General features: G+C 49.6%; 1 protein-coding gene across 2 annotated transcripts; it reads left to right on the top strand.

Annotated features, from left to right (window-relative positions):
* Positions 1 to 11,688: 11,688 nt before the first annotated feature.
* On the top strand, positions 11,689 to 16,516 carry ALAD (aminolevulinate dehydratase; the record flags this gene model as incomplete). Of its 2 annotated transcripts, XM_084238168.1 has the most annotated exons (11): positions 11,689 to 11,941; positions 13,123 to 13,173; positions 13,619 to 13,715; positions 14,198 to 14,333; positions 14,449 to 14,532; positions 14,633 to 14,721; positions 14,993 to 15,048; positions 15,162 to 15,249; positions 15,340 to 15,426; positions 15,713 to 15,842; positions 16,458 to 16,516. In XM_084238168.1, exons 1-11 carry the CDS (start codon positions 11,706 to 11,708, stop codon positions 16,514 to 16,516), a joined length of 1,113 nt encoding a protein of 370 aa, XP_084094294.1. In that variant the 5' UTR covers positions 11,689 to 11,705. The 2 variants fall into 2 exon arrangements, with proteins under 2 accessions (XP_084094294.1, XP_084094295.1); XM_084238169.1 differs by lacking the exon at positions 13,123 to 13,173.
* Between the last annotated feature and the right edge of the window lie 3,419 nt (positions 16,517 to 19,935).

Below are 19,935 nucleotides of genomic sequence, written 5' to 3'. Positions count from 1 at the left end.
ACCCCGAAACATGGTACTTGTTTAGGTGAAGCTTTCTGTGCTGGGCATAGTAGTCTTAGGCAGAAAAGCCTGAAAAGACCGAAATAAAAACTGACTAAAATTGTCATCAAAACCAGCACTTCCCAGACTCAGAGCATCTGAGTAGCAGAATCCTGTTTTTGCTTAATCAGTCTGAAGGTTATGACTTTTTGGCAAGAGGGATTCTGATCGGCTAATTTAATTAGTCATTTTGATTGTTTGTTTACTAATGTATATGGCCAGGCAGTTGTTTCCTTTTTTTTTTTTTTTGATTCCCAGGTCTCACACCCCCAAAAGTAATAACTTCCATGCTGCTTGTGTTCCAGATTACAAAGGCAGTCAGGCCTCCTCATCTGCCTGTCACAGTGTACGGTATTGGGCAATACCCACTTATCACAAGTGGTCAGAATGGATTAGCTTTAGGAACCTACTTAAAGGCTGGGGAGAACAAAATCTGTTGTTGTTCTTCATGCTATTGTTAATTGCCTTGGACCCTTCTGTGTGCCTATAGGCTTTTGACCTGCTGGGCTCTCTGTCCTCTGGGCACATATGCTGTTAAACCAGCAGTGTGCAGTGGAACTAGTCAAGCAAGGGTACCAGTGTTACACTTTTAGAGAACAGATGGTTTTAGATACACCTCATTGCCTGCCACTGTAAGTTTTAGGATTGATTGCCACCTTCCAGAAGGTGTAAAATCCTGGCCTTCTCTTATAGTCAGTCTTTCAGACTTGACTCTGAATTTTCATTGACTTGTTCGAAACTTTATTTCCTCTAGGCACAACTTTTTCTGTCTGTGCTTCTTGCTTTCTGTCTCTCCTCTGCTCCCCATTCCTACTCTCCCTCCTTCCTTTTCTCATTTCCAATCTAGGAACTTTGATAACCTCTGTAATATCCCAAAGTGCAGTTTCCTTTAATTCCTTTGTTGTAATCTTATGTGTTTTAAAAACGACTTTTCTCCAGACCTTAAGGGAAATCTGATGGTGCTCAGGAATCTAATTTCACCACACCCCTTTTTCTAGCCATCACTTTTAACTGCTTCTGAAGTATCCTGTTGACTCTTCTTGCTCTTTTTCTTTCAATTTGGTGCTCCAAGCACTTTTTTGTTTGTCTCTAAGTTGAGCACTTAGAGATTGACAGGTAGTGAAGTGTAGTTTGACACTGTTAATTTTGTTAAATGAATACAGTGAAAGGTTTGTTGATAGATGAGTGAAGAATGCTGAGAAAATTATTCTTTGTACAAATAAAGAACATTCTTGTTAAAAGTGATGACTCCTGTTTCATCCTGCTTGTTTATATGAGTGTGCTTTTGGAAAGAACTCACTAATTATGCACTGTGCAGTTTTGGGGATCCTGCATCACCCTGGATGACCAGCAGATGCTGCTTGTTCACAAGCAAGGGAGCTGCTCTTCAACCTCCTGAGCTTGGGATGGCTGGGTACCATTTACATACTAAATTCTCAACTCCAAACACTTACTGAATCTCTGCTGAGTCTGGCACTGTTCTAAATACTTTTGAGAATTAAGTCAAGCGCTATAAAGGCACACTGCTATTTACTTCCAGGAGCTTAGCCACAGTGCTATATTAACTAATATATATGCTTTTTTCATATTGTAAGTTATAACAGATACAATCCCAACAGTCATTAGATCTAGTGGCTTTTTCCTTCACAGTGGAACTATTCTTTTTTTAATTCTCATAAACACCACCACTGGCTATGACTTCAAGTCCTATCTGGACTCCTGTGGCTTCTGTTGAGCTTTCCTGCCTCAGCTCTGCTAGTTTCCCCTGTGTACTGACTGCCAATGGATCCTCCTGAAATATTGCTATAACAGTCCCTCCCTGCTTGCTAGTAAGTCAAATCCATACTTGAACCTATTGTTCAAAGCCCACTTAAAGAGAACTAGCCTTACAATCTATTCTAATCTGCTGCTACTTCAATATAAAGTTCCAGGCAAAAATGAATCCTTGGGGCCTCCCCTGATAGCACAGGAGTTGATAGCACTGGGCTGCGGAGCTGCCCGCAGCCTCTGCAGCACCAGTTCGATCCCCGGCCCCCAGGGCAAGGGCCCCACATCGTGCGCAGACCTCTCCTGACTTGCCCGCTGCTCCCCTCAGCAGTGTAATTCATCAGTCTGCCTGTTCTGTACCCCGCTCTGGCTCTGGTGAGTCCTCTCACCCTCCTGCACTTCTGACTGCCCAGTGCTTGTATAGATAAATAAATCTTTAAAAAAAAAATCCCTGAAAGAGCTCCTTCCACATGACTTTAGTCCTTCCGAAACTGTGACAACTTTAAGAAAATATGCCTCTGAGAGGGGAGAGTCTAACTTTCAATTACAGAATCTTTGAAATTATCCACCAGTTTTTCCAAGCACCTCAACAATTTCTCTAGTGGTATTTGGATTTTTAACGTTCATTATTAGACTAAGGTAATGGTCCTCATCCTTTCTTGAACCACAGCCCTTCATCATGAGATTCTCATGTGGACTTAAAAGGAAGGAGGGTAAACATCCTTATCCATGCACAAATGGGAAACAGGCTCATTAGAGAGAAGAGACATGCTCAAGATCTAACCACTTATGAAACCCACCATCCAGTTTCAGTGGCCTGCAATTTCTATTAAGCAAAATTCCCATTTGGAGGCAAAACAAATGATTTTAGATTAAAATAAAGAATAAAGTTGTAAAGAGGTCCCATATCACCCAACTTCCCTTATGTTAATATGGGTTAACATGGTTATCTTACACAACAGTGGCACTTTTGTCAAAAAAAAATTCTATTTGTATTTCACTAACGTCCTTTTTCTATTCTAGGGTACAACAACCTGCCCCAGAGTACTATCAACACATTGCATTTGGTGAAGCAATTTTCTTTTTTTAGAGGAGATGAAATTCACAGAACATAAAATTAACCGTTTTTAGATCTGTAGTTGATTGGCACATTCTCCTGCAACCACCACCTTTATCGAAATCCAAAACATTCTAATCACTGCAAATAAACCCTATGATCAATTAAGCATACTTAATAGGCCCTGACCACAGGCCTTCACCACAACCAACCTCTGATTTTATGCTCTTAACAGCATTTGGCACAATGGCATATGCTGCAAGGCACTAATGTTGCAGATAAGTGTTGCAGATAAGCTTGATAAATTTTCACAAACTAAGCATGTAATACACTCAGGTGAATAAACAACATGGCCAGAACCCTAAAAAGCCCAAGTCACCGGGTCTATGGTCTCCCAGTCCCTCTCAAATCCCCATTGGTAATCACTGCCCTGACTTCTAACAGCACAGATTAATTGGCTGATTTTGTATTCCACGTCAGTGAAATCATTCAATGCGTACTCTTTTTTTTTTTTTTTTTTAGAGGCATGCTTTATTTATTTGTTTGCTGGTTTGTTTGTTTGTTTTGTTTATACATGCACTGGGTACAGTCAGAAGCGCGGGAGGGTGAGAGAATTCACCAGAGCCAGAGCAGGGAGCAGAGCAGGCAGAAGGACTGAAGTACACTGCTGAGGGGAGCAGCGGGCGGCTGGAGCGGTCTGCACGCCATGTGGGACCCTCCTCTGTGGCCGGGGAGCAGCCGGGGATCGAACCGGCGCCGCAGAGGCCGTGGGCAGCTTCGCAACCCAGCGCTCAACCGCTGCGCCACCAGGGAGGCCCTCAATGCGTACTCTTGATTCTGACTCCTGCTCAACATTATGTTTGAGGCTTATTCACAAGAGTAAAAGACAAACATAAAATTAATTTTTGAAGGGAGGTTAAGAAACAGGTATTTCACTGAAGGGTAAGAGAGATGGAGAAAAATTACACTAAACTGTGTAACATTTAGGGGCCTCCTTGGTGGCACAAGGGGTTATGCACCGCATTACGAAGCAATCCGCAGCCTCTGCAGCACAAGTTTGATCCCCGGCCAGGGAGCAACCCACATGGCGCAGCAGACCTCTCCTGACTCGCCTGCTGCTCCCCTCAACAGTCTATTTCCGTCAATCTGCCTGTTCCGTTCCCCACTCTGTCTCTGGTGAATCCTCACCCTCACTGGGTACCCCAGTGCTTGTATGCATAAATAAATCTTTAAAAAAAAAAAAACTAACATTTAAAAATTTTCTACTCTTAGAGGTAGATGGTACCTCTAATACATTCAGAGATGGAACTGATGCTCTGAAAGAAATACTGGGCAATGGATCTAAAGTTGGGGGTGGGGGGTGAGCAGTAATTTCCCTGGCAAGGTTAAGGAGCATGGTTAGCAAGCATTGCAGGGAAAGCCCAATGTGATATGCAACAAATTGTTTCATTATGTTCCCATTCTGTAAAATGAGGACAGAAACAGTTGTCAAAATTAGATGAGAATGTAAATTGCAGGGTACTGTCCCTGACTTGAATGCAAGCACAAAATACTTCCTTTCCACCCCTTTCATTACTTGAACACAAATCAGAACTCCAGTAGCTGGGAACTATGTAGTGTTGGAGGTCCCTAGCACTAAGCCTCTGTAACTTGAAATCTAAAGAGGTATAAAACAGGTTTGGGGTGCAGATTTTGAGAAATAAAACTTGAGAGTAGGTAATAAAACCCTCTGGCATCATTTACAGTTCAAACTCAACTTTTCACTAATCCCTTTGCTAAGTAGGGTATTAATCCCCAACCCTACTTCAGCCATCCAACCCTACCAGTTCACCCAAGCCCCATAACCTCATTAGATCCTTCCTGTCCTCGTACACATTGCATGCCTTCTTCCCTCTCGCTCCGGATCTTGTGTAGCCATCATGAACAGGTCTGGTGCCCCTATCAGACTTGGGGCTTTTCTGAAACGCCTGTTTTTCACATCACACCTCCCAACCCGTGGAACATAGTAGACCCTGAATAACTGCCCTGGACTAAACCTCCTCTGAAAACTTAAAAAGCAGCCTGGAGCTGAACTCAACTTTAAAACGCTCAGTCCGCAAAATGAACTCAATTATTATGTTAGGTATTATGGTGTTGTTTTAATGTCCTTGACATCCAATTATTCTTTCAGCAATTAATCAGAGCCAAGTATGTGCTAGGCTGGGAAGAGGAGGACTCTAAAATGAACCACAGGGCAATAATCACCTGCAAGGCAAGCTCAAGCTCACACGCAAGGCCGAGCCGCGCGGTTCCAGCTCTCCCACGTGGGCGCCTCCCTCCTTGCCCGCCAGACCAGCGAGTCCCGGGGCGGGGAGGGGCTGGACGGCCAACGCTTCGGCACACCTGATTGGCCAATCCTCATCTGTCGCGTGGGGCGGGGGCGGGGCCACTCCTGGAGCGGACTAGCCCCGCGCCCCAGAGGGGGCGTGGCCTGCAGGCTGGTGGGGCGGAGTGTGAGCCCTGGGAGAACAGCTGCTTCCGGGTGAGCCGCCCCGCCCCCACGTGGACCTGGGGCGAGCACAGCACACCGCAGCGGTGGCGGGAGCGGCGCTGGGAGTCGTCTGGGAGGCAGGTGAGCGGGGACCGTAGACGGCGGGCTTGGAGAGGCGGGGGAGTGTGGCTCTTCGAGTCCCTAGTCCTCAGACCCAGATTGTGCAGTGTGCCTGCAGCGCTGGTGGTGCAGCGGGGCAAAGTCCTGCGGGATCCCGGTTTGGGTTCTTAGCGCTAAGTGGACCTTCTCCAGTCGGCGTCAGAGGTTCCCGTGGCCATAGAGCCATTAAGGGTAACAGGATTCGCGGCTCGTCACTGGGGTCCACATTCTTGGAGACCGCTGGGCAGACCCGGTGCAGAGCCCGAGGTGCCTTGCAATATCGGGGAGGGAGGTGGAACAATACAGCCGCTTTGTGCTAGGCTTGTAGTGCGTTGCATGCGTTGGCCCATTCAGTCCCTACAACAGCCCATTGAGGGCGGTGCTGGTCCCCATTTAGCAGATGAGGAGACTGAGGTTACACAGCTGGAAGATGACAGAACCAGGATTTAAGCCCTCCTTTGTCACACTCCCAAACATACACACTTAACTATCTTGCTGCCAGCTGCAGCAGTCACCGTTCTGCCCCCTCCCTTTTCCACCCGCTTCACACAGAGTTCTCCACAAGCCCGGTTCTGCTGTAAACAGCTTTGAAATATATCTGTAAGAAAGTGTCACCCGATAATGGTAGGCACTGAGGACTGGGCTGCCGAAGATCTGGGTTCTAACCCATCAGCCTCTGACTCCATGCATGGTCTTGGGCAAGTGACTACCCATCTCTGAACCCAGTCCCACTAACATTTCAATGAAGTAATTAACAAGTTGCATTCTTCTTTTATGTCCAAATGGCTAAGCCAGCTGAGATTGGGTTCTTCAAAGCCCTAGGTCAAGGCCTGGGTCTCATTCTTTTCTTTATTCTTCTCCGTAATCCCTGTATCTAACACGGGGGCAGGTCCAGAGTAGATATTCAGGAAATGTAAGTTGAGTAAACCAGCAGCCAGTTGGTCCCTTTTCAGAACAGCCTAACAACAGCTATTCTGACCCTTCTGGGATTTTGGATTTCTCAGCCCTGGCCACCTTCTGCCTAGCTGGCCCTCCTGACTACCTCCTACTCAGCTAGTGGGAGAACCTACCACTGCTGGCAGCAGCTCGCAACCCTCTGTGCCAGAACCACGGGCTCTGGAATCCTCAGGAAAGCAGAGTTTGGGGGTTCAGGCCCTGCAGCTCTGTCAGCCCCTCCTGGAAGTAGCTCTGAAAAGGCAATTTCCCCAACTTAGGTTTCTCCAGGTTGGGAAAGTTATCTCCTAAGGAATGAGATAGCTTCGTGAGCAACCTGAAAAACCATGAATTCCTTACTGCCCCCTCTTCCATGAAGCCTTCCTTGATTCCCAGTCACAGAGCCAGCCCACAGCACCCAATCCGCTCCTCTACTCTGTGTGGTGCTTATTTCTTCACTATGTAAGCTGCTGAAAGGCAGGAATCCCACCTCAGATATCTTAAAAGACCCTGTGGCCCCCACAGGTTTGAGTGAAAGTTCTCCCTTCTGGGTGTGGTGAGGAAGGCCGAGCTGTGGGGACAAGCCAGGAGGTCCATTTCCAGCACATTTCTACTCTAGTAATAAAAATAGCTACGTGCTTACTGTGTGGCTGCTTGGTACCTGACACATACTTCTTTACTATCTCTAATCTTCTCCCCAACTCTGCAAGTTTGATAGTATCAGTCTCACTTTATAGATTATGAAATAAAGACTCTGAAAAGCCAATTCCCTTGCCCAGAATCTCTCTCTCTCTCTCTCTCTCTCTCTCTCTCTCTCTCTCTCTCTCACACACACACACACACACACACACACACACACACACACACACAGAGCACAGATCAGATCTGGGACCATTTAGCACCAAATGTTTTTTCTGTACCACTTTCCACAGGTTCTCCTGGTTCTCTAACGGCTCCCAGCTAAACTAGCCTGTTCTCATGTGAGTGGGCATTCAGGCTGGATCCCGTGGCTACTTGCTCTTGTCTTCAGTGTAGTGTCACAGAATTCAAGCTGTGGCTTGCAGGCTCCCTTGATTAGATGTGCGCTCCCAAGTGTGTGACAATCTCTCAGTCTTTGAGAGCTTTGCAAAACCTCCACCTGGATTTGGTTCTGCAAACAGATGCAGCTCTGCTGCTTAGGGGGTGTTTTTCTCCCCCCCCCCCATGTATTTAGTAAGCACCTGTGGTAGAGAAGTGACAGGGATGTGGGTAACAGGGCACTGGACTACAAGCCAGGAGCCCCCTGGCCACACCCAGCTGTGTACCTGACTTGCTATGCGTGTCAAACAAGTCCCATCACTTCTCTGCACCCCACTTTCCACATCAAAATCAAGAGATTTAAACAGAACTGGTGATTTTAAACTTTTTAATACTAATACCCTTTTCTCAAATCAAATCTCTCTAAACCCTAAGATTTTAAAAACAGATAAAAGTGGAACTACTCTCCTGAGGCCTCAAGCTCACCCTCCTCCCTTAGCCCCCACCCCCACTGCTAGAGCTCCAGGGAGCCCTACCCTGTTGCTTCTGATAAGCAGATGCTTTACTCCCTCAGCCTCTTAAAGCACATAAGGGGTTAGGGCCAGTGGAATGCAGCTTTGAATTCCAAAAGCCAGACACTTGCTATAAAGTAGTTCCCTGGGAAGTGAATCAAAGACAAGTAGAGCTGGACTGAGACTTGACTCTCCAGAATGGCACTGAACAAGTCCCTTATCCTCTCGGAGCCTCCTTTTCCTTATCACTGAGAGAACAATTCTCGGCAATTAAATGAGATACTATAAATATACAGTATGTAGTCCAGTTCTCAGAACTTAATATACACTGTATATTATTCTCTTGTTTTCTCTTTCTCTCCAGCCCACAAGGCAAACATAGTATAGGCAGAGAGACACCTGCTAAATCAGGCTTTTAACAGTACTATGGGTACAGTAAATGAAACTCTGTACTCACTGCCTAGAAGAAAGTCAAACTCGGGCCTCCCCGGTGGCGCAGCGGTTGAACGCTGGGTTGCGAGGCTGCCCACTGCCTCTGCAGCGCCGGTTCGATCCCCGGCTGCTCCCCGGCTACCGGAGGAGGGTCCCACATGGCGCGCAGACCTCTCCTGCTGCCCGCTGCTCCCCTCAGCAGTGTACTTCGGTCCTTCTGCCTGCTCTGCTCCCCGCTCTGGCTCTGGTGAATTCTCTCACCCTCCCGTGCTTCTGACTGTGCCCAGTGCTTGTATAAATAAATAAAATAAATCTTTAAAAAAAAAAAAAAAAAGAAAGTCAAACTCAACCTCAGTAACTAGGTGTGAGGTCTTGGGCAAATGACTTGACTTCTCTGAACTGGGCTAATCCCTGGCTGACCAGAGAGCTACATCTTGCACAAAAGGGGCCTTCAGGACTTTGTATCTGCTGAAGGATTGCTCAGTTGGGGCTTGGGACATCTTTAGGGAAGCCCTGGCTTGCCCCTGTGTCAGATGATGGGTCTAACCCAGGGTGTGGTAATAGGGTGGGTCCCTGTGTGGCTCCTGATAACTCCAGCCCCACCAGTGGGAGGATTGGATAAAACGGGCCTCCTGAGTTGGTTGAGAAGGAGCTAAAGGGGCCCGGGAGACTGTGGGGAAGGACATCATCATTGTACCCAAGGACACCCCGCCTGGGAGTCACCACACCAAGATTCTAGTCCTGCTGTTTAGCCTCTGACCTGCTGTGTAACCATGGGTAAGTCCCTGACCCTCTCTGAGCCTTAAATTCCAGTCATGCAAGAAGATATTACTGGTTCTTCCCCTCTCACCCCCGCCCTTGACTATTGGATATTCCCCCAGGTACCTCCAAAAGGAAGTGTCTAAAACAGAGCTGTCCACCTCCTCTCCAAACTTGGCTCCCGGCAGCCCTCTTCCTGCCTTGTCCCTGTCTCCACTCTCCCCTGGACCTAGCAGGCCAGAGCATCCGCCCCAGAAGACCGCCTCTTGGCTGCTTTACGGTGTCCCTTCCTTCTCCGCCCCTCTGCCCCGGCCTCTGTGCTCCTCTGCTTCCTGTCTGCTTTGCTCAGCCTGTGACTGTCTTCCGAAAGCCAGACTCCGGCCAGGCCACTCTGCTGCCTCCTGCTCAGAAATCTCCCCTGTCCTCAGCCTATACCCCTGTTCCTCCCTACAGTCATATACCTCATTCCTCTCCTCAGGTGCTCCAAACAGTCCCTAACTTTCCCTCCTTCCCCACCCTTCCTTCCCATCCTGAGAGAATTTTCTCCCTTTACCTCTGCCAAGCTGAGCCCACTCATCTATAAAACTGAGTTCAAGGCCCCCCACCCCCATCTTCCTCCAGCGAGCTGCTTCTGCCAGCCTAACTCACCACCCTGGAACTCCTGGTTCTTTTATGGAGATGCTCCTCCTTTCTGACATACACTCAGCCAGCCCTGCCTTCCAGGGCTGTAGTGCCAACTCCACAAGAAGGCACCTGTGCAAACGCCCAGTGTAGCCTGGCACACAGTAGGTGCTCCAGAGACAAATGACACCCCAGCCTCCTCCTGTCTTCCTTCACACGTTTGGTATTAGAGCAGTTATATACTGAATGTAAAGACTTCCTTTGTGTTGGAATGAAGGAGCAAAAATTAGGCCTGTGAACCCTGCCCTGGGGCACTCTGTTTACTGGGGTGAGATAAGAGGTCACTATTACCTAAGAAGGTGGTGTGTGGTCTGGGAAGGAAGAGAAGCTGCAGTGGAGAAGGGAAGGAGGGGTACCCCATAGAGAACCCCATAGAACTTGGGAGTGGGCAGGTTATGGAGAGAGCAGGAGCCTCCCAGATGGGGCCTATACTGGGGATCAGCACTGGGGAAGCACTTCAGTGGCCACTCTGTGGGGGTCGGGGGGTGTGCATCTGGCCAGCTATGCTACTTCTACTGTATGTGGCCTGAGAAGTCAGTGTAATAAAGAGTTACCAGTGCTTTTCTCTAGAAAGTAGGGGAAGAATTTCAGGTTTCTTTTTTTGTGCTTATCTGTACTTTTCTAGGATTTCTGCCAGGCACAAGGACATTTTTCATAGCACCATCTAAATGGTCACACGCTAATTTTCAATCCAGCAGAGAGTGGTTTTCAAATCAGCTGTAAATGCCTTTCAATAAAAGTCAACTACTAGAGAAATGTTACTTAAAAAAACAAGAGACACACCATATAAAATGCAAGCCCAGATTTTTATATTATTAGTTTCAAAAGGCTATGGGGGCCCAGAAGGGGCAAAATGGGGGGAGGGGGTCAAAAGTTCCAAACTTCCGGTTACAAAATAGGTGAGTTATGGGGATGGACTGTTTAGTGTGGTCAATAATATTTGTAGTCAATAATATTTGAAAGCTGGGCCTACCTGGTGGCACAGGGGTTAAAGACTATGCTGTCAAGCTACCACCAGCCACCACAGCACGTGTTCAATCTCCAGCCAGCCAAGGAGCTACCCACATGGCACAGCAGACTTCACCTGTCTCCCCTGCTGCTCCCCTCAGCAGTGTTTTTCAGTAGCTCTACCTGTTCTGCTCCCCCACTCTCTCTGGTGAATCCTCTTACCCTCTGCTCCTCTAGCTCACACCCCAGTTCTTGTATGCATAAATACATAAATCTTTAAAAAATAATAATAATATTTAAGGGCCTCCCCAGTGGCGCAGTGGTTGAGCGCTGGGTTGCGAAGCTGCCCGCAGCCTCTGCAGCGCAGGTTCGATCCCCGGCCACTGGGCCAAGGTCCCACATGGTGCGTAGACCTCTCCTGCCGCCCACTGCTCCCCTCAGCAGTGTACTTCTTCAGTCTGCCTGCTCTGCTCCCTTCAGTCTGCCTGGCTCTGGTGAATTCTCTCACCCTCCCGTGCTTCTGACTGTACCCAGTGCTTGCATAAATAAATAAATCTTTTTTAAAAAATAAATAAATAACTCAGTTTTTAAAAAAATAATATTTAAAAGCTGCTAAGAGAGTAGATCTTAAAAGTTCTTACAGCAGGAAAAAAAAAGCTGTAATGCTATGAGGTGATGGATGTTAACTAGACTTGCTGTGGGGAACGTTTTGCAATATCAAATCATGGTGTTGTACACCTGAAATGAATGTAATATCATGTATCAGTTATAATTACCTCAATAAAGAGCATGTTATAAAGTGTCTGAAGGCCTGCTTACATGTCTCTGCTTTCCTGGGTGGAGGCCAGCAAGGATCCGTGCTCCACACTAGGAGTAGCAATGGAGAGAGGAAGGCAGAGTAAGGGAGGTGGTGGGGGGATGTGACTATCTCATGAGGACTGGAACCTGGACTCTCATCTTGCTTCCCACCACCCCCACAGGGCTGAGTCAGCTGCAGACCACTGAGAAGCCTTCGCTTGCTGCCAACTGGCTGCCCCGTACCCCACTATCCACCATGCAGCCCCAGTCAGTTCTGCACAGCGGCTACTTCCACCCCCTGCTTCGGTCTTGGCAGGCAGCTAGCGCCACCCTTGGTGCCTCCAACCTCATCTACCCCATCTTTGTCACGTGAGTCCTCATGAAGGGACCAGGCCTCTGGTCTGCAGGGGGTCGGCGTAGGTGTGGGTATGACCAGGCAGGTGTCTTTTGCTGGGAGTAATAAAATTGACTGCTCAGGGCGTTAGAAGTGGCCAACTGGGGTTTCCCTGGTGGTGCAGGCGGTTGAGTGCAGCACTGTGAGGCTGTCCCCAGCCTCTGCAGTGCCGGTTCAATCCCTGCTGGCCACGGAGATACCCATATGGCGGGGCAGACCTCTCCTGTCTCACCCGCTGCTCCCCTCAGCAGTGTATTTCAGTCTGCCTGTTCTGTTCCTCACTCTGTCTCGGGTGAATACTCTCACCCTCCCACACATCCCAGTTCTTGTATAAAAATAAATAAATCTTTAAAAAAAAAAAAAGAAGTGGCCAACTGGGCAAAGGGCAACTGTCTTAGGAACAAAACAGACCTTGAAAGAACTCAATCTCCCCATTTAGGAAATAAGACAAATCCTTGTTTGTCATCCTGAGCTGTTGGAACAGACAGCTGCTGAGGCTGTGTTCTGTAGATTATAAAGTGCTGTGGACATGTAAGAAGGGGCAACTGGACTTACTAATCACAGCAACCACTGCCACTCATTGAGTACTTACTGTGCACAGATGCTATGCTCACCACCTTTGTGTATACCTCATTTGGTCTGTACGAGGGAGGTGTGAATGTTATCCCCTAAAATGTCATCTTCAAGATGGCAGGGACTTTGATCTGTTTTGTTTATGGTTGTATCACCAGAGCCTAGAACAGTACCTGGCACATAAGTGCTGAGTAAGGATTTGTTGAGTGCACGAATCCACCCAGGAGACAGATGAAGGGCTCAAAGAGATGTTACCACTTGGCCAAAGTTACCCAGTCAGTTAAGTGGCTGGGATAGCAAGTGAAGTTCCTCTTGACTTCAGAGTCCAAGCTCTTAACAACTTGACTCCTTCCTGTGATCATTGTTCTTTTAGTACATTTGCTCTTGTCACTGTTACTCTTGTTGTTCCCATTATTATTTCAGGCCCTGGGCTTGGCCAGGCAGGGGAACCAGACCTTGGACCCCATCCTCCTCCCACGATCTCCATTTCCATATTCCTTCCCAGCTCCCCAACCATTGTCACCCCCTCACCATTGACCCTTCCCACAACTACCAGTCCATAGCCCACCCCCGGCTCTTGCAGGGATGTTCCTGAGGACATACAGCCCATTGCCAGCCTCCCAGGAGTGGCCAGGTAGGAGGCATGGTGGGGACAACAAGGGGATGAGGGAGGGAGCGATTTCACAGGTGGAGGTGCCAGGAAGCAGAAGCTGACCAGGAAGTAGATGATCTGGAGGGGCCAACCTCAGCTCAGTAGAGTTTAGGGTCAAGGATGTGCCACAACAGAAGAGGCACATAAAGAAATCAAGAATGGACTCTCCATCATCAGAGGTGCTGTAACAGAGGCTGGTGCAGAGGACTGAGCTTGACGTGGGAGTTCAGTATGAGAACTTTAGCTGAATCCATAACTCTTCTAGCTGAGGCCTTGGGCTTTCCCATCTGTGGGTGGGCACATTTCTGCCCCTCCTTGGTTCGACATACAAGTGGCTCTTAAAAAAAGGCACGGGCCGGAAGGGATAGGGTGGTGGGGTGGGATCCCTGACCTGGGACAGGCCTTACTCCAGCCCATGCACATGCAGGTATGGTGTGAACCGGCTGGAAGAGATGCTGAGGCCCCTGGTGGAGGAGGGCCTGCGCTGCGTCCTGGTCTTTGGCGTCCCCAGCAGAGTTCCCAAGGTGAAGAATCAGAGGAAGAGTTAGAAGGGAGGGAGAGGCGAGGGAGATGAGGGTGAGCTGGGGTTCTGTACTAATCCTTGCTCCAGCCTTGTGGCCACAGGTGAATAAACCTAGCACCCGAATCCAGCACCCTTAGAGGATCAGGAAGCTGAGTAGATGTGGGTAAATCAAGGCCCAGAGCTCCAATGGGACCAGGCCCCAGGCTCTATTTCCCAGCCTGGGTCCTTTCTCTCCCTGCCACATCCTCCTGGGACATCGGCAAAAGACTGACTGGGCCCAGACCCCACTGTCTCCCTGTAGGTATCAGTGACGAGCTATCTCCCAACCCTGACTGGATAAGTCAAGTGCCCTTTGCAAAGTGGGGCCATTTTTCACTGCTTCGCCATCCTGAAGCTGTGATGGTGATAGAAGGGGAGGAAAGTAGAAAGGGCTCTCAAGGCTCCATGTAACAGACACACCCCTCTGCCGGTTTCCACTGCTAGGATGAGCGGGGCTCTGCAGCTGACTCTGAGGACTCCCCAGCCATTGAGGCCATTCGCCTGCTTCGAAAGACCTTCCCCAGCCTTCTGGTGGCTTGCGATGTCTGCCTGTGCCCCTATACCTCCCATGGTCACTGTGGTGAGCTCCCTCCCTCCATGGCCCTGCTGCCACCTACATTTCCACTGCCCATTCCTCCCAGGATGGGACAGGCCAGAGCCAAGATGTTCCCCACAATTCAACTCTCTTCCTACAGGGATTCTGAGTGAGAACGGGTCATTCCTGGCTGAGGAGAGCCGCCAGAGGCTGGCAGAGGTGGCACTGGCCTATGCCAAGGCAGGTAAGTGAGCCACCAGCAGGGATGAGCTCCTCTGGGTTAGGGAGGTGGCAGCGTGGATGGGAGGGTCCCAGAATTCTGAAGGCCACACTCTGTGCCTCAGGATGTCAGGTGGTGGCCCCTTCGGACATGATGGACGGACGTGTGGAAGCCATCAAGGAAGCTCTGATGGCACATGGATTTGGCAACAGGGTAGGAGCCGGGAGTGCAGGTGGGCACAGGGAGGTGAGGCGGGAGCCAGGACCAGCCCTGTCCCTGTAAATGGGTCACACAAGCAAAGACAACGCTGGGTGAGACCTTTGGGGTCCGCCTCAACCTGGAGGTGTGGTCAGCTGGAGAAATCAAGGCCCTGAGCGCCCATAGGACCAGACCCCAGGCCCTATTTTCCAGCCTGGGTCCTTTCTGTCCCTACCACATCCTCCTGGGACATCTGCAAAGGGCTGACCCCACTGTCTCCCTGCAGGTATCAGTGATGAGCTATAGCGCCAAGTTTGCTTCCTGTTTCTATGGACCTTTCCGGTGAGTGGGGACAGCCCTGGTCCATTAATCCAAAGCTAAAAGCCCTGCTTTTAAATCCCTGACCTGCTGGCCCCAAACTGAACACCACCACCCCACACGCCTCTGCTTCCCAGGGATGCGGCTCAGTCAAGCCCAGCTTTTGGAGACCGCCGCTGCTACCAGCTGCCACCCGGAGCACGAGGCCTGGCCCTCCGCGCTGTGGTGAGTGACCAGAGCCTGAGCATCACCTGGCCTGGCCCCCCTGCTCCCTTCACCTCCAGGGCTCTGTTCACACCCTCTGTCATCCCCTAGGACCGGGATGTACGTGAGGGAGCTGACATGATCATGGTGAAGCCGGGAATGCCCTACCTGGACATTGTGCGCGAGGTCAAAAACAAGGTAAGCAGAGTGGAGACAAGGGCACTCCAGCAGATGAAAGAGGGACCTGGGACTGAGGGGCTGCAGTCTGGCCCAGAAACCACCCCGGACTTCTGTACCAGGCTCGCGGATTGCCCTTTGAGCAGCTCTGCTCTCACAGCTCAAGGTTGGGCCAGGTTACCAGCCACAGTGACTCAGGGCCTGGGGCATAAGATGGTCACACAGATTGCATCAAGAAGAAGAGACACTCCCAGAGATATGTCCCCCTTCCACCTCAACCTCTCTGCCCACCGTGGCTTCTCTGTAGCACCCAGAACTGCCCCTGGCTGTGTACCACGTTTCTGGAGAGTTTGCCATGCTGTGGCACGGAGCCCAGGCTGGGGCGTTTGATCTCAAGGCTGCCGTCCTGGAGGCCATGACTGCCTTCCGCAGAGCAGGTAAGCAGGCAGAGTGGAGTTTTTTGACCTGTGCCACAGGCACTGATAGGCACTTTGCCCAGATAGGGAATCAAAGTCATGAGACAGCCTGGAGTCTGGCGCCTGGAAACGCCAGTGATTTAAACAGACACAGGTGGAGGGAGGGACGTGGACTGCAGAACAGAGTGCACAGGCTTGCAGGGAGCAGTGCCCTCTCTTACCTTTTGATTTTGAGACCTTGGCCAAACCACTTCTCTGAACCTGTATCCTCATCTTGGTGCATGGTTGTCATGAAAATTCAATGAGATGATTGTGTGTCTGGCTTATCGCTTGATAAATGGGAGCTGCTTTTGTTGATATAGATCACAGCGTGGGAGGAGAACTGACAGCTCATCTCTTTCCCCCACTGTGCGCTTTATACTTTGGCAAACTGGGGCCCAGAAAGAGAAGATGACTTGCCCACAGTCACACAATGTACAGAGCTAGAACTGACCAACACAGGGCTCGAGCTTATGCTGTGATGCCCACGAGCTGTGCCTCGTTGTGGTAGGCCCCCCCCCAGGCCCCCCACATCTCCCAGGTGTACCCAGAGCCGATGCCCCACCCGCTCCCCTACTTCCTTCTCTCTCAACACAGGTGCTGACATCATCATCACCTACTACACACCTCAGCTATTGCAGTGGCTAAAAGAGTGACGGAGAACATGTACAAGACCCAAGAACTAGAACTTTTCAAAGTTCCCAGGGCCTTGGAGAAGTGAAAACCAAAGTAAATGCTGCTTTTAGAATTGTGCCCTTTTGCCCTCTTCCTGCTCACATGCTAGCAGGTGCCCCCTCCAGGGCTGGTTTCTACAGCATGCCAAACCTTACCACTTGCAGCCACATCCTCATGGGCTCTCCCAGGGTCAACCCTAAGACTCACCTCTGTACCAGCTTCTTCCTGCAATGTGGCTTCACCTTGAAAACCACCAGGAGTTGGGTGCAGGCTCGGTGGGTCCTGGGAGAGGGGCTTGGAGCACTGGAAGAAAAAAGTTAGATATTGGATCCTAAGAAGCTCTGGAAAGCTTAGTGCTCCCAGCAACAGAGCTGGGGCTGCTGGCACTAAGCTTTGATTGACATCTGTGGTATATCGTTGAGATTTGCTGTGATGCCACACAGACAAGTGGTTGCCAGGCTACCTGAAATTGCCCATTCTACTCTGTACTGAGCCATAAACCCAAAGAAGAATTGTTCTTTAATGCAGAAATGTTGCCTGAGGATCAAATTCAGAAGCCAAGGGAGAGCTCCTGATTGTTGGAGATGCTACCACCATAAAGGCTTTTTATTGAAGAGAAATTTTTTGAGAATGTCTGCTCTGTGCCCAGGAGTGGGCTTGTTACTGAGAATACAGCAGGACAGACCTCAGCTTATGTCTCTGTGTGGAATCTATACAAAGATGATGGGGGAGGCAGCCAGCAGTAAGAACACAGACAAATAAAGCAGTTGCAAACTGTACTAGGTGCTTGGAAGGAAAGTAAGACACCGACTAACAAGAGGAAGGGACTGCTCTTGAGAAGGTGGCTAGGAAGCCATTCCTGAGGTTGAGGGACAAAGAGAGACACTTGTAGAGAGAAGCTCCTAGAAGCTGCAAGAATGACACAAAGTGTGCAAAGATCCTGCCGTGGGAGGAGCTTGGCCAGGCTCCTGGGAACAGATAAGGAAAGTGGGCAACAGGACTGGAGGCCGGAAAGGTAAATCCTGTACCTTGTAGGAAGCTTGGATTTAGAAAGTCATCAAAGGATCTTAACCATAGTTGTGTGGGTCAATTTCCCACACAGCTGCTATGAAAAAAATGAGGGGTGAGAAAGAAAGCAGAGCGCGAGAGCCTGGCTGGGAAGCTATTGCAGACCCCAGAGAGCAGTGACACCCTGGAACAGGTTTAGCAGTGGAGAGAGGAGGATGCAAATGTATTCAGGATATGTTCTGGAGACAATTAGCAGATTGTGTTGATGGTTTACATCTGGGGGGATGGAGGGTAAGGGGAACAAGGATGCCTTCATGGGTTTCTGGCTCGGGCAACTAGATAAGCAGTCTCAATTCATTCTTCTGAGACTGGCAGAATATAATGTTCCCCCTGATGAAGGCTAAAGCCCAGCTCAGAAGGGCACAGTTTGCAAGTCCACCTGGCCCATCTGCTGAGCAACAGGGAACCCCAGCTCTAGGGTCAAAGTAAGTTCAGTGCAGACCTTAAAGCCTACAACCCATGTTACTAAGATTTAGAGTAATCAACTCCAGCAGCAATTCTGTCAGACCAGCCCCTCCCAGCTCATGGTAGTCTTCCTCAGAGCTGTGACCAACTCAAGACGACATCTCATTCTGTCTTTAGCCTTTTGCAAGCTGACCAATCAAAATCAGGGCTTGCAAAGTCACAAACTTTCACTGCCAGGGAGCCTGGGTTTGAATCAACTACCTGGGGGCCTAAAGCACTAAGGATGAGCTGTTGATGGGCCTCGGACTTAGACCAGACCAGAACCGTTAGTCATCTTAGCTTCTTGGCTTCCTGGCCCCTGAGCTCACTTCTGGTGAATGTGGAAGGGAAGTTTTTCAAACATCATTCCAAACCAGTTGCCGAGCTAATATGAGGCCTAGCTCTATTCTAGGCAGAGACAAAGACACTGCCCCTTAGGTATAAGCAGTCCTTGGGCAGCAAACAACTGTGCACGAGCCCCTTACCCCACCCTGATGGTTTGAAGAATTAATAAATGCTTCCCTGAGGCACCAACATTTGAGCTAAAGCTGAAGGATAAGCAGCCAAGCCAAGACATGTTTGGGGAAGAGAATTCCAGGCAGAGGGGACAGCCGTGCAGAGGCCCTGGGGCCCAAATGAGCTGGAAGAACATAAGGCAGGTGTGGCTGGAGCGGGGAAGGACAGAGGAAGTGGTCTCCCAAACTAGAGAGAAACCAGGGCCCCACCATGCAGTAGCTTAAAGGCCGTGGCTTAAGGAAGGCAAGAGCCTTTTCCACCTCTATTCCAAGAGAGAGCAGGGGTATGTCTCGCTGGAACTTGCATTCTATGAAACTGTTGACAGCACAGTGGCAAAGCGCAGTTGAGACGTGGCCAGGTCTGGGGTGGAGGCCGTGGGACAGAGAGGTGAATGGATTTACAAGGTAGGGTAGATGTGAAGGATGAACTTGGCCTGAGCTCCTGGGTGGCTGATGCGCCATTTACCGAGGTGCGGGAAGCGTGGAAGAGGATCAAAGTGGAATGGGAGTCCTCCTGTGTTTGCACTGAAGAAGTTATATCTAGCACTTACATGATTTACCCAAGACCATTCAACACATCTGTGGCAGATTTGAGTCTAGAGCCCTAGCCACCCAAAACCTTAACCCATATTAACCCATATTGTCCTCTCCCCTAACCTCTTCCCTAACCACTGTGCCATGCCAGTAGAGAATGATGGGTCTAACATGATGCTATTAGCTCCAGTAATAGGGCAGACCAAGGGGCTGGGATGCCTTCAGGCATCGTGGGCTGTGGAAGTAGTGCCTTCTGGAGTTAGGCCTTATCCCCCGGGGGTGCCAGCCTGATGTCCACTCCAGCCCATGTGTTTTGTCTACAAAGGCAATAATGGCGTGGCAGGCAGCTGGCAGCATTTGAGCGGCCCTGTGCATCCTGGCTCCTCCATGTCCCTGTCTCCTGCTGGTGTTTGGCCCTGGCTGATACTAATTTTATCCCTGGGCAGAGAAGTCAACTTTCACAATTGGCAAAGCATGTTATTCTGAACTTCCAGGGGTCACAGTGCATGGGTAAGCAGCATTAAGGGCCTCTCTCTATGAGACTTGACTTTCACCCCCCTCTCAGATGTGCCAGCTTGGACAGTAGCTCATCTGTTCTTTGTGGGGGCTTCCTGAAGGCCACAACAAATAGCCAACACATTCCACCATCCTCATTTTTTATTTTACTAAGATCCCTAAAACTCTAATCTCAATGGAGATGTGGTTGAGGGACCCACCAAGCAACACGCACTTTAGCCACCACTTTACTACCACTTCTATCACTTCCCCAGCTAGGGAAGGGGAGGATCCTGACCTCTATGACCACGTGGACTCTGTCAATTCCATACCTAAGGGCCAAT

This window comes from Talpa europaea (assembly GCF_964194135.1).
Source record: "Talpa europaea genome assembly, chromosome: 7".
Taxonomy (NCBI): domain Eukaryota; kingdom Metazoa; phylum Chordata; class Mammalia; order Eulipotyphla; family Talpidae; genus Talpa; species Talpa europaea.
This window is presented reverse-complemented; position numbering and strand designations above follow the sequence as displayed.